General features: G+C 40.5%; 1 protein-coding gene across 2 annotated transcripts in view; it reads right to left on the bottom strand.

Annotated features, from left to right (window-relative positions):
• LOC136942599 (zinc finger protein 271-like) overlaps window positions 1–12583 on the bottom strand; it is a 118771-nt gene that overhangs the window by 89287 nt on the left and 16901 nt on the right. The window contains exons 2-3 of one of the 2 annotated variants that reach the window (XM_067235588.1): window positions 10996–11859; window positions 10752–10915 (exon numbers count right to left, since the gene is read on the bottom strand). In XM_067235588.1, the coding sequence (XP_067091689.1) occupies window positions 10752–10915; window positions 10996–11859 (1028 nt within the window). Of the gene's footprint in view, window positions 1–3685; window positions 3693–10751; window positions 11860–12583 lie in introns of those variants that run through there. The other variant, XM_067235594.1, reaches the window with a different exon arrangement.

Raw genomic sequence — 12583 nt, 5'->3', positions numbered from 1 at the left:
GTTGAACTAAACAGATAATCAAAATTATGACAGGCCAAACGACTATGGCTGGATTCCAACCTACGACCTTATACTTTACAGGTCAACATCCCAGCCCATTGAGCTATTCTCAGTGTTGAATATTGTCATGTTCAGTTACTGTATAAAAAAGTAAGCTGTTTCTCCTGTGGTAAGCGTTGTTAGATTCAGCCTAAGTTGAAACTGCTTGTACATTTCCTATAAAAACGGACAACGGGATGACTGGTTGCTGCTGTAAAGAATAACTTTCTCATCGTTTTTTTAAACAGGTTGTTTGGAGTGCCATAACTTGTCATGGAAGGGAATTTTAAATCATGCCTAGCATTAGTGGGAATGTGTCCTGGCTTGGGTTACTGAAATGAATTTGTGCAACAGGCAAGGGATCCACCTGAACAATCAATTTACTTCATTAGAGTTATCTCTACCATGCGTAGACTACAAGTAGTTAGATACTGTGGTGAACCTGGCTTGTTTTGCAGTGGTTTACACAGTCTCGCTAAACAGATTATCAGAGTGTTGTGATGGGCTCAAATAAACACGCATTGCTATGTTTTTACAACCGGAGGATTGATCGGAAGACTAGAAACCGTTTTGTCAGAATAAAAAATTTAAAACTATGACTCTGACTGGTTTTGAACCTACAACCCTTTGCTTACCAGCACAACATCTCAGCCAATTGAGACATTCCCAGACAGGGATTACAAAAAACTGGATAATAAAAAAAGCTGTTTCTCCAATGGCGAGCATTGTCAGATTTGGTCGAAGTTCAAACAGCTGTAATTCAGTCATATTTCAACATATCAAGGTGAAACTTTGCATGGGACTTCAGGGGCATGTCACCTTAAAGCCTATTAGGTTTGAACCATCCTTCAAAAATACATTTGATTTAGTGACACAAACATATTGAGGCAATGTGGACATTTACATAAATACACCCATTTCAGCCATTTTGTACTTGATTCAATTGCCTTAAGTAACGTTTTTAAATACGTCAATGATACATATCTGTACCAAATTTCAAGTAAACTTCACCTTTGGTTCAAGAGAAGAGGAATTTTGAAGGTTTTCCCAAATTATCACAGTACAGGAAAATCCATCATGGCAAACCTTATGGGTCCTTGAGGCTTTTTTGTTCCTCATGAAAAATGAGGCATGCACACCAAGTTTCAAAAGAATTGGAGCAATGGGGTGGAAATGCCATCACTTTGAAAATCGGACTTTTGGGCGTGGCCTGTGGCGCCCCCTATGGTCCGATGTGGCCCATATTTGGTGTGGGGGTACCCACTTGGATGTAGTATCAATGTGCCAAATTAGAAAATTTATGACCAGGGAATTTTTGAGATGTTGGGGTGCAAGGAGAAGAAAAATAATAATAAATATAGCTGCAAGCAGCGATGCGGGTTCCTCCGCAAAATGGCAAAATATTATAAACATGTACACTGCAGAAGATCGAGAGTTGGACAACAAGGGAGCAAAACTACTTCATGTTTGGCCAACAACAGGCTGAGTGGGGATTTGAACTCATGAGCATAATGTTACAAATCAGTCTCTCTATCCTCTCTGCTACACACCAACTGTTGAGATTGTATGAATAGAAAGGGCAGAGTATTAGCTTTGGTCAGCTTTTGGACAAAGGTTAAGAAACGGTTGACATTTCAAGGTGAAGTTGCATGAAATTGTGCATGGTATTTCAGAATGATGTCATCCTGTTTAACTAAACAGATAATCAAAATTATGACAGGCCAAAAGATAATGGCTGGATTCCAACCAACTACCTTATACTTTACAGGTCACCATGCCAGCCCATTGAGCTATTCTCAGTGTTGAATATTGTCATGTTCAGTTACTGTATAAAAAAGTAAGGTGTTTCTCCTGTGTTAAGCGTTGTTAGATTCAGCCAACGTTGAAACAGCTATAATTCAATCATATTTTGACATACCAAGGTGAAATTGTTTGTGGTACTTCAGAAAGATGTCATCCTGTTGAACTAAACAGATAATCAAAATTATGACAGGCCAAACGACTATGGCTGGATTCCAACCTACGACCTTATACTTTACAGGTCAACATCCCAGCCCATTGAGCTATTCTCAGTGTTGAATATTGTCATGTTCAGTTACTGTATAAAAAAGTAAGCTGTTTCTCCTGTGGTAAGCGTTGTTAGATTCAGCCTAAGTTGAAACTGCTTGTACATTTCCTATAAAAACGGACAACGGGATGACTGGTTGCTGCTGTAAAGAATAACTTTCTCATCGTTTTTTTAAACAGGTTGTTTGGAGTGCCATAACTTGTCATGGAAGGGAATTTTAAATCATGCCTAGCATTAGTGGGAATGTGTCCTGGCTTGGGTTACTGAAATGAATTTGTGCAACAGGCAAGGGATCCACCTGAACAATCAATTTACTTCATTAGAGTTATCTCTACCATGCGTAGACTACAAGTAGTTAGATACTGTGGTGAACCTGGCTTGTTTTGCAGTGGTTTACACAGTCTCGCTAAACAGATTATCAGAGTGTTGTGATGGGCTCAAATAAACACGCATTGCTATGTTTTTACAACCGGAGGATTGATCGGAAGACTAGAAACCGTTTTGTCAGAATAAAAAATTTAAAACTATGACTCTGACTGGTTTTGAACCTACAACCCTTTGCTTACCAGCACAACATCTCAGCCAATTGAGACATTCCCAGACAGGGATTACAAAAAACTGGATAATAAAAAAAGCTGTTTCTCCAATGGCGAGCATTGTCAGATTTGGTCGAAGTTCAAACAGCTGTAATTCAGTCATATTTCAACATATCAAGGTGAAACTTTGCATGGGACTTCAGGGGCATGTCACCTTAAAGCCTATTAGGTTTGAACCATCCTTCAAAAATACATTTGATTTAGTGACACAAACATATTGAGGCAATGTGGACATTTACATAAATACACCCATTTCAGCCATTTTGTACTTGATTCAATTGCCTTAAGTAACGTTTTTAAATACGTCAATGATACATATCTGTACCAAATTTCAAGTAAACTTCACCTTTGGTTCAAGAGAAGAGGAATTTTGAAGGTTTTCCCAAATTATCACAGTACAGGAAAATCCATCATGGCAAACCTTATGGGTCCTTGAGGCTTTTTTGTTCCTCATGAAAAATGAGGCATGCACACCAAGTTTCAAAAGAATTGGAGCAATGGGGTGGAAATGCCATCACTTTGAAAATCGGACTTTTGGGCGTGGCCTGTGGCGCCCCCTATGGTCCGATGTGGCCCATATTTGGTGTGGGGGTACCCACTTGGATGTAGTATCAATGTGCCAAATTCGAAAATTTATGACCAGGGACTTTTTGAGATATTGGGGCGCAAGGAGAATAAAAATAATAATAATAATAATAAGAATACCAACAATAACAATAGGTTCCCTCCTACCGGAGGAACCTAATAAGAATACCAACAATAACAATAGGTTCCCTCCTACCGGAGGAACCTAATAAGAATACCAACAATAACAATAGGTTCCCTCCTACCGGAGGTACCTAATAATAACAACAATTACAATAAGGTTCACCTGACGGAGGAATCCTAAATATAGCATCACAAATCAGGGTGTTCTGTCCAGTGGCGGTCCTACTGACCAGGGTCGGACTGGCCATCGGGAGACTCGGGAGGTTTCCTGAACGGCCGGTCTACGGCCACGGCACTAATCAAGAAAAAAAAATCCTAATAGTTTACGCTCACTTTGAGGACGGCCTTAATACCAAGCAACTGTTTAACTGGAGTGATCCAAAATCCAAAGGGTGGGGGTGGGCATTTCCCCCGTGTAAACTTGAACGGTGCACTTGTCCGTGACCGTCCATTTTACAGATCACGATTGGTCAAAAATCAATCGTTTTCCGGGTACATCCAATTCGTTGGAGCTATTTGAGCTAAAATCATCCATTTCTTTAGCAAAGAAATGGAAAGGAAAAGAAGAGGAGAAAAAGGTGGCGCTGAAAAAGCTGGAGATAAAAACAAAACAACGGGCACTGCAAGCAAATGCTGCACAATGTAGAAGTATAGAATAAATCAAAAGACGGAGGAGGAGAGAGTTTGCAGTCCGAAGATGCGGCTGTACCAGAGGCGACAGGTGCAAGCAGCTGTATTTTCGACATTTAGAACATTCAAATATCATTCCAAACCATATTGTTTAAATTTTTCTAAAAACATTATACATTTGGTATTACTGTTAGCCAATATATAGGCTATACATTTTAAATGAAGTAAAAGAAATGGCCAAGAGAAAAAGGTACTCATCTAAATATGCTCAACATGTTTTTTGGATTTAAATAATAAATGTGCTATGTGGCTCAAATGCAATTGTCTTGATTTTCTGTTCTGTGTATTCAAGCAGGCACAGGTGACACAGGGAAAGAGATGGAGGCTGCTGTGGTGACAGGGGCCAGTGGAGAGACTTTGACAGGTGCAGCACTGCAACTGTACACAATAGTCAGTCTGTTAACAGGCTTATTATATGGAAATTAGTTTGTTGAATTGATTGTCATTATTGAATATAGTTTACTGATTATTATTCTTTTGCAACATCAAATAGCAAATGCAGAAACAGAGACAAGTATGGAAAAAGAAAGTAAGGAAGAAAGTGGAGGGCGGGCCGGGCTGTTTTTCGGTCCCAGTCCGACCCTGCTACTGACCCCACATTTTTTAGATACCCCTACCGGAGGTAGAACTAAACCCAACAATTGTTTCATCATCTTGTCTTTATTGATATCATCCTAACCAGACAGGTAAATCATTACAAATATAATGTCATATGAAAAGGCTGACCTAGCCTAATACAAGTAGCTAAATAGCTAGTTGTAGAAACTACTTAGCCTAGCTAAGAAAGTAGGCCTACTTAGCCCTCTGACTAATGTTGCATGTGTAATTAGGGTTTCTCCGGTAGGAAGGAACCTATTGTTTTCGTTAGTTTTATTATTATTATTAATTTGGGGATGCACCGATACCGATACTAATATGGGTATCGGGCCCGATCCTAAGCTCAAGTACTTGTACTCGTAAAAATACCCCCGATACCAAACACCGATACCTCACGTTTTTTTATTATGACAATGGTGTAGGTGAGAAATGAAATATATATATATATTAGTGGTGGGCCGTTATCGGCGTTAACGTGAGACTCTTATCGCGCAATAAAAAAAATATTTCCGTTAATCTATTCTCAAAGTTGGGTTGGGAGCTGGGTCTATACTACGCAAGCTATGATGACTTTCACCTTGATATTTTTGCGCGGATGTATACCTAGCCGAATTGCACTGTAGGGGGCGAGAACGAGTCTTCGAACCTGTGTGTATGCCTTGTGTATGAAATTACCACATCAAACGAGACGTGCTAACATGGATGCAGCTATGAAGCCGCCGGGTTTGCTTCAGGGAAAATGTATTTTTAAGAAGCTTCCCAATGGAAACCTCGACAAGACTAAGGCCACGTTTACACATAGCCAGGTATTTACAGAAACGAATATTTCTGCCCCTCCGTTTTCAAAAATAACGTCGTACACACAAGATCGTTTTCAAAAATGTTTCTGTTTACATTAACCCGCATAAATACGCCCCAGAGCGCTATCATAACTATGCCAAACCTGTAGGCGGCAGTGTAACGAGAAGGATAAAGCCATGCAAACCAATCAGAATTCTCAAAATCAACAACTACGAATAACACAATCAACTTCCTTTTCCTTTCAATAGTAAATATGGCGCGAGGTTCATTTGTTTGGATGATTTACAAATAAATGTAACGCTTTGCACAAATATATTTCATGATTCATAAATGTAACGCGATTCACAAATAAATGACCCCATTACATTACTACAAACAGGACGCTCACATGACGTGATGCATTTTTAGTCACATACTGTGACGTTTGAGAACCTAAAACTCCGTTTAACCTAGTGCACACGCCAACACAAAAACAGAGTTTTCAGAAATCTCCACTTTGGCCGTAGTTTTTAGAAAAGATAGTTTTTCGTGATAAAACCTCTGTTTTCGTGTAAATGAAAGGCCAAACCGCATGAAAATATATGCGTTTTTCCTCCGTGTAAACGGGGCCTCAGGTTGTTTGCACCTTGTGCAATGCGGAATTAGTTTACTGTAGGAGTTCTTCCAGTCTCAAATACCACCTAAACGCAAAGCATCCCTTAGTTAATGCGGAAGATGCCGCACTGATGTAGCGCAGTGTAACGGACAGACTCCCAAGACAACGGGTACTGGATCCAAGTGCAAGTTTATTGAGGTGTGGTCGGACAAGCAGGGGTCATACACAGTTATCAGAGCCAGAGAGGAAATCCAAAAGGGTAGTCAGGTCACTGGCGTAGGTCAAACAGGGGCGGACTGAGCAATGAAGGCAAGGCTTGGTCAGGTTCCACAGGACAGGCACAGGTCTGGATCACGGCGTCTAGGAATAGTTCAGGTGGAGCAGATACGAGGTCAGGGGCAAAAACAAGATCAGTATATCACAGGGTCTATCTGTATATTGCATAGAAATGTCACTATAACGTTAACAAGACTCAGCACAGAGTGAAGGGAGTGACTGTCTTAAATACAGAGCAGAAGGGAGTGGACTGATTGGTTTCATTGTTTGCAGGTGTGAAGAGGGAGTGCCCTCTTAGTACTCTGGTGATGCTGATCTGAGACAGGGGGACCTGATTGTCACACGCAGGGGAAGAGTCGTCGTCAAACTACTATGTGTGAGTGCAACCAAGGCAAGCCCGTCAGCACAGCTCTATCAGCCAAAAATCATATTTAACTGAATAAACAGTTAGTAAACACAAGTACATCTTATTGAACATAATTTATTTTCATCACCAATTATCATAGTAGAACAGCTTTCTCAAGCAGTTTGTGATGCATTTTGGAAACAGGAGATGAGCCCCTGGTCTAATGCGCCACCTGGCTTGAGAAACCCGTTCTAAAAGACTTACTTTTAGTCATTATTTGGGTAGCACACATTATCTGAATGCCTTCGGTGGAATTCAAATGACCCACTTTAATCTAGATTAATCTTAATTCCAAGATTACAGTGAGATTAATCTAAATTAAAAAAATTAATCTATGCCCACCATAGTTATAATAGAATGTTATGAGGACAACTTGAAAGGTAATGCTGGATTTTACAACGGCATGGAACGCGATATAGCCAATCACAATCAAGGATTGGAACAACCAGTTTTAGAATTAACTTTTTGGAACATTCTGAAGAGCCGTATAATAATCTTTAATAGATTAGGCTACTGACTGTGTTCTCTTCGTTCTGAGTTGTATGTTAGAAATGTTGCAATAATATACTTGTGGCCGTCGCGGACCACTAGGGGGGCACTGGCAGACCACCAGTGGTACGCGGACCACACTTTGAGAACGACTGCTTTATATCACTATAATTTTTTTTAATCAAACATGAGGTTGTTAATGCCTAGCATGTTAATAATCAATTTGTCTTCTCTCAGGATGTTCAGGACTGTGATGATGTCATCATCACAGGTGTTAAGCGGGGGTTGGCCTGTCCAGCTTCACTGAGCATGGTGGAGGTACTAAGGGCCACAGTTCTCTCCCCATGTTGTTGGCTGGATGATGTTTCCATTGACCACTCCCAGGCTCTCTTACAGGCACAACATCCCCATGTAGGAGGCCTCTACGCCACAGCATCCCTCGCCTTCCTCTCCTCTGTGCCTGCATCAACCCAGGGGTTTGTTCAGATTTTAAATGTTTGTGCGAACCACTGGGTAACGGTAAGTAACATCAACTGCAAGGTAGGTACAGTTAATGTTTATGACTCCTCTGGTCACAGCACAACCCAGGAGTTCATTTCTCTAATAACTGGTCTTCTGTCTTTCCCAGGTCTCCAGGTTCGACTGCAGTGGCCTGATGTCCAGCAGCAGAGAGGCAGCTCAGATTGTGGGCTGTTTGCAATCGCAAACAGTCTCGCTCTCTCCAGAGGTGAGGACCCAGCATGCATGGAGTATGAACAGTCCGCTATTCGTCACCACCTCTTTTCCTGCTCATAACGAACCATCGTTGTGTTTACCAAATTTTACCCAATACAAAAACAAATACAAATATTTTTATTTTAACCTTCACAATGTGGGGGGTCTGAGACAGCCCAACGGTTAACAGAAAATGCTTCACTTTGTTTTTGTATGCGGTAAAGTTGTCGCAATACGATGGTGGGTCACAATGACTGATGGGTCAGAATGACCCGAAGATAACACAAGGGTTAAGTATTTTACAGATTGTCGAGGACACAGAGTAGGTTTGTATGTTGTGGAGTTTTTTTTTATAGCTTTGTATTTCATATATGTTATATAATTTGTCAAATCAGTGCTGAAATGGGTTCATAAAATCAGTTCTGAGCCTAGCATAGTGCATGCAGTTTTAATTGAGTTCCAGGGATGTACAGTATGTAGTCATAGTATCTGTACACAATAAATAATTATAAACAAATATAGTTTTGAATTACCTATCCTTGTTGTGTTGCAAACATATATTTGGACTTACATTAATATAATATTACAGTGCATGACAGCAAACTGATCAAAATATAAGATTGTCACATTAAGATAGAGGACAGGTAAGAGGTAGTTTTTCTAAAGATGTAATATACAAACCTCTTTGTTAACATTGTCACATGGCAAGTTTTGTATTTAGGCCTATTCAAAACAGCCTACTCTACGATTTGAAGTTTTCAATCGTTCGATAGTCAGTGCTAGCTAGTTTGGTATATAATAAAAATAATACAAAGACAATTAAATACTTAAACAGTGCCGTCCGTGTTTAGCTTCAAGTTGGTACCTTTTTGGTACTCAAGTTGAACCCTGGATTTTGGTGTTTCAACACCCATTGACACTTCCCTGCTGTATGACTATGTTAAGCCTGTGTTCTGCACCTCTCTTTCACCAACCGTCTCTGGAGGAGGGGATTTCTCACTGAATTGCTCCTCCCAAGGTTTCTTCAATTTTTTCTCCTCTAGTGAGTTTTTCTGGGAGTTTTCCATTGTCTTATTTGAGGGTTTAGGTTGGTTGAGGGGCAGTTCTATGTGCGTATGTGAAGCCCTCTGTGACATTGCTTGTAAAAAGGGCTATACAAATGGATTTTGATTTTTTTGTAAACAATTTTCAATTTTCATCGACCGGAAAAGCAACACGGATAGTATTCAACCTGAGTGCGTTGCAGGTTGTTCTCAGGAATGTTTGTGCTTCCATCGTATAGGCCTCAGCCTCCCCCCAAAAGATCTGGGGCCGTTTTCACGAAACATCTTAAGGCTGATTTAGAAGAAACTCTACTCTTCTTCTTCAAACACCCCTGTTGTTTATGATTAGTATAGCTGGATTGAGTTAATTGTGCGTTCATATGTTGGTTTAAAATGGGGTATGTATCAGTAGTAGAAACCTTGATCAGCAACGCTGTTGTTGGCTGCTCACCATGGCCAAAAAGAGCACCCCATTTTTTTGTCCGCAACAGAGCCAACAGCATGATCTTGCTCGAAGGTTACTCCGTATTTGAAGAAGACCACAGTAGATGTTTTAATGCATATTACAGTAGAGTAGGCCTGTATGTTTTTGTATTGTAATATTTTCATAATTACTTTGTTTATCATCTGTAATGTCATATAATTGAATGTGGTTCCAACAAATGAACGATGTAAATGACACCCTCATGAGAAAACCGAATATTTCTCTAAAAGTAGAGTATCGTGCGCTAAAGGATTCTGTCAATCACTCAATACGCATGATAATTCAAAAAGCTCTGCGAATGATCCCTGCACCTCCCGTTACAGACTTCCTGTGTCACCTCTGATTATGAAGCCACAATCAAATCTTGTGTACATAAAATAAGCCTGCTCCTGAGCTGGTCTAAGCTAACTGACCTGTTGCTATGACAGCAAATTCAGGATGAACGCAGAAGAACCTAACAATACAAGATCATGACAAACCGTCTTTAATAAAATCCAGCTAACTGGACCTAGAACAACTAGGTCACCTCAGCCATCAGAACCATCAGCTTCCCTCTGCAGACCCCACATCAACAATTCATACGACTACTTTTTTGAACATCTTTATTTGAATATAGAAAAAAAGTGATATCTAAATCTTTACATATTGCAACATAATACCTCATACAATATTTACTATGATGAAATAATTAAGAGATCCATCTCCCTATTAGCCAATCACTGTGGGCATAGTTAGTAAGCTTCTTACATTTACATTGAGTCATTTAGCAGACGCTCTTATCCAGAGCGACTTACAGTAAGTACAGGGACATTCTCCCCGAGGCAAGTAGGGTGAAGTGTCTTGCCCAAGGACACAACATCATATGGCACGGCCTGAATCGAACCGGCAACCTTCTGATTAATAGCCTGTTTCCTTAACTGCTCAGTCATCTGACCCCCCTCTGATTCTTGACATCATCCAAACCAACAAGTTCCTTTGTTTAATATCTCATACAATATTTCTATAATGAAATACTTTAGAGATCCATAACCCTATTAGCCAATCACTGTGGGCATTGTTAGTAAGCTTCTTGACATCATCCATAGCAACAAGTTCCTTTGTTTTAGCTCAACATTTCTCCCCATTCCCACCAGTCTCAGCAGCCTTGTGAATGTTTTAAGAGGAAATTCTTACTGAAGAACTTTTACTGCTATTTAAGAGAACTCTTAATGGTAAGATAAAAGGAGGAAGCTCTGTCTGAAAAACGTGTGTCCTCATGTGTGAATACAGAGAACTACTTTTAGAAAAGTGTTTGCTACATTTCTGACATTGATAAGGTTTCTCTCCTGTGTGTATCCTCATGTGCACAACCAGATTACACTTCATTGAAAACTGTTTGTTACATTGTTGACATTGATAAGGTTTCTCTCCTGTGTGTGTCCTCATGTGCACAACCAAACTACTATTCATTGAAAACTGTTTGTTACATTGTTGACATAAGGTTTCTTGCCTGTGTGTGTCCTCATATGAATAGCCAGATTACCCTTCCGAGAAAACCGTTTGTTACATTGACACTGAAAAGGTTTCTGTCCTGTGTGCCCCCTCATGTGTATAACCAAACCATGTGGACGACAAAATGATTTGTTACAATGTTGACACTTATATGGTTTCTCGCTTGTGTGTGTCCTCATGTGTTCACGTAGAGTATCCCTTCGAACAAATAGTTTGCTACATTCCTGACATTGAAAAGGTCTCTCTCCTGAGTGTGTCTTCATGTGTTGAACCAGATTACCCTTCTTAGAAAATGGTTTGTTACACTGTTTACAGTGATAGGATTTATCTTCTGTGTGTTTCCTCATATGAAAAACCAAAGCACCTTTTCCACTAAAAGTTTTGTTACATTCTTGACACTGATGTTTTGTTTTTCCTGTGTGACGTCTCAGTGGCATATGTTCCCTTGGCAGAGCCTCACTGTCTTGTGTCCTGTTCAGAAGAAGCAGCACTCCTTCATGTTCCTCCTCCTCCAAACTCTGAGCTATAGGACAGTCTGGAGATTCAACAGAGAGGGGCTGAGAGTCACTGCCTGGTTCTGGTGCTGCATACTCTTGTCCATCAGGCTCTGCTTTGATTTGCTCCTCAGTTGTGTTGCTGGGTAGAGAGTCTCCTTCTCTGTTCTCCGCTTTAACAGTTTGGTCAAGATGTGAACATTCAGAAAAGCCCTCCTGATCCCAGTCGTGTTTCACACTGCGAGAAGTGAACATGGAGTGTGTAGTTTCAGACTGCAGTCCTTGGAGCTGCTCTTCCTCCTGACTGGTCCACAGCTCCTGTTCCTCTTTAATCTGTGGGGGTTCCGGGAGAAAGAGCTGCTGCACATCTGGAGGAAAGAAGAGTATGTTTGTGATCAACGTAGTCATTATGCAACCCAACATGTCTGACAGCTAAAACCAGACCAATTGTGGTGATCTTATCATAATATGCTACTCATCCAAGGCTTGAAATTTCAGCCACATATGCTCCCAAAATTGTATCTGTGACCTCATAATAATTTTGGGAGCATTTGTGCGAGTGCAAATAATTGTTATGGTGCACTGCAACCTGCTTTAATTTCTTTACAAAACTCTGTCTAATTAGCCAGATGAACGCTGTTACTGCTCAAGTAATTTCGTACATGAATATGGAGTTAGGTTTTGAAACATTTCGATCAGTGACCCTGTCGGGTGTTATTTGGCACACTGGGTTTCAGCATTTTAGCTATGCATCGTACATGGCTTTGTGGTGTTTTTTTAGGGTCGAATTAGGATGGTGGTGTTGCCCCGTGAGGTAGCAACGTTAGCCAGGCAGGTTTTGCACAATACTTGACACTGCGCAGCATCTTTTTAAAGGCAAAATTGTCTGTAGTGTCAGGTTCTGTGGAGCCTGAGGCCATCGTACAGGTCAAGGTAAAGTGTAACGTGCAAAGTTGATCCTTTGTCTGCAAACTGCGTTACTCTCGCGTCACGTGACCAAAGTAAAATCGCAGCCATTGCAATTACAACATCCTGTTTTGTCACATCCCGATTAGAGCTGCAACGAATAGTCAAAAAAAAAAAAAAATTGTC

Source organism: Osmerus mordax, chromosome 1 (genome assembly GCF_038355195.1).
Source record: "Osmerus mordax isolate fOsmMor3 chromosome 1, fOsmMor3.pri, whole genome shotgun sequence".
Lineage (NCBI taxonomy): Eukaryota > Metazoa > Chordata > Actinopteri > Osmeriformes > Osmeridae > Osmerus > Osmerus mordax.
This window is presented reverse-complemented; position numbering and strand designations above follow the sequence as displayed.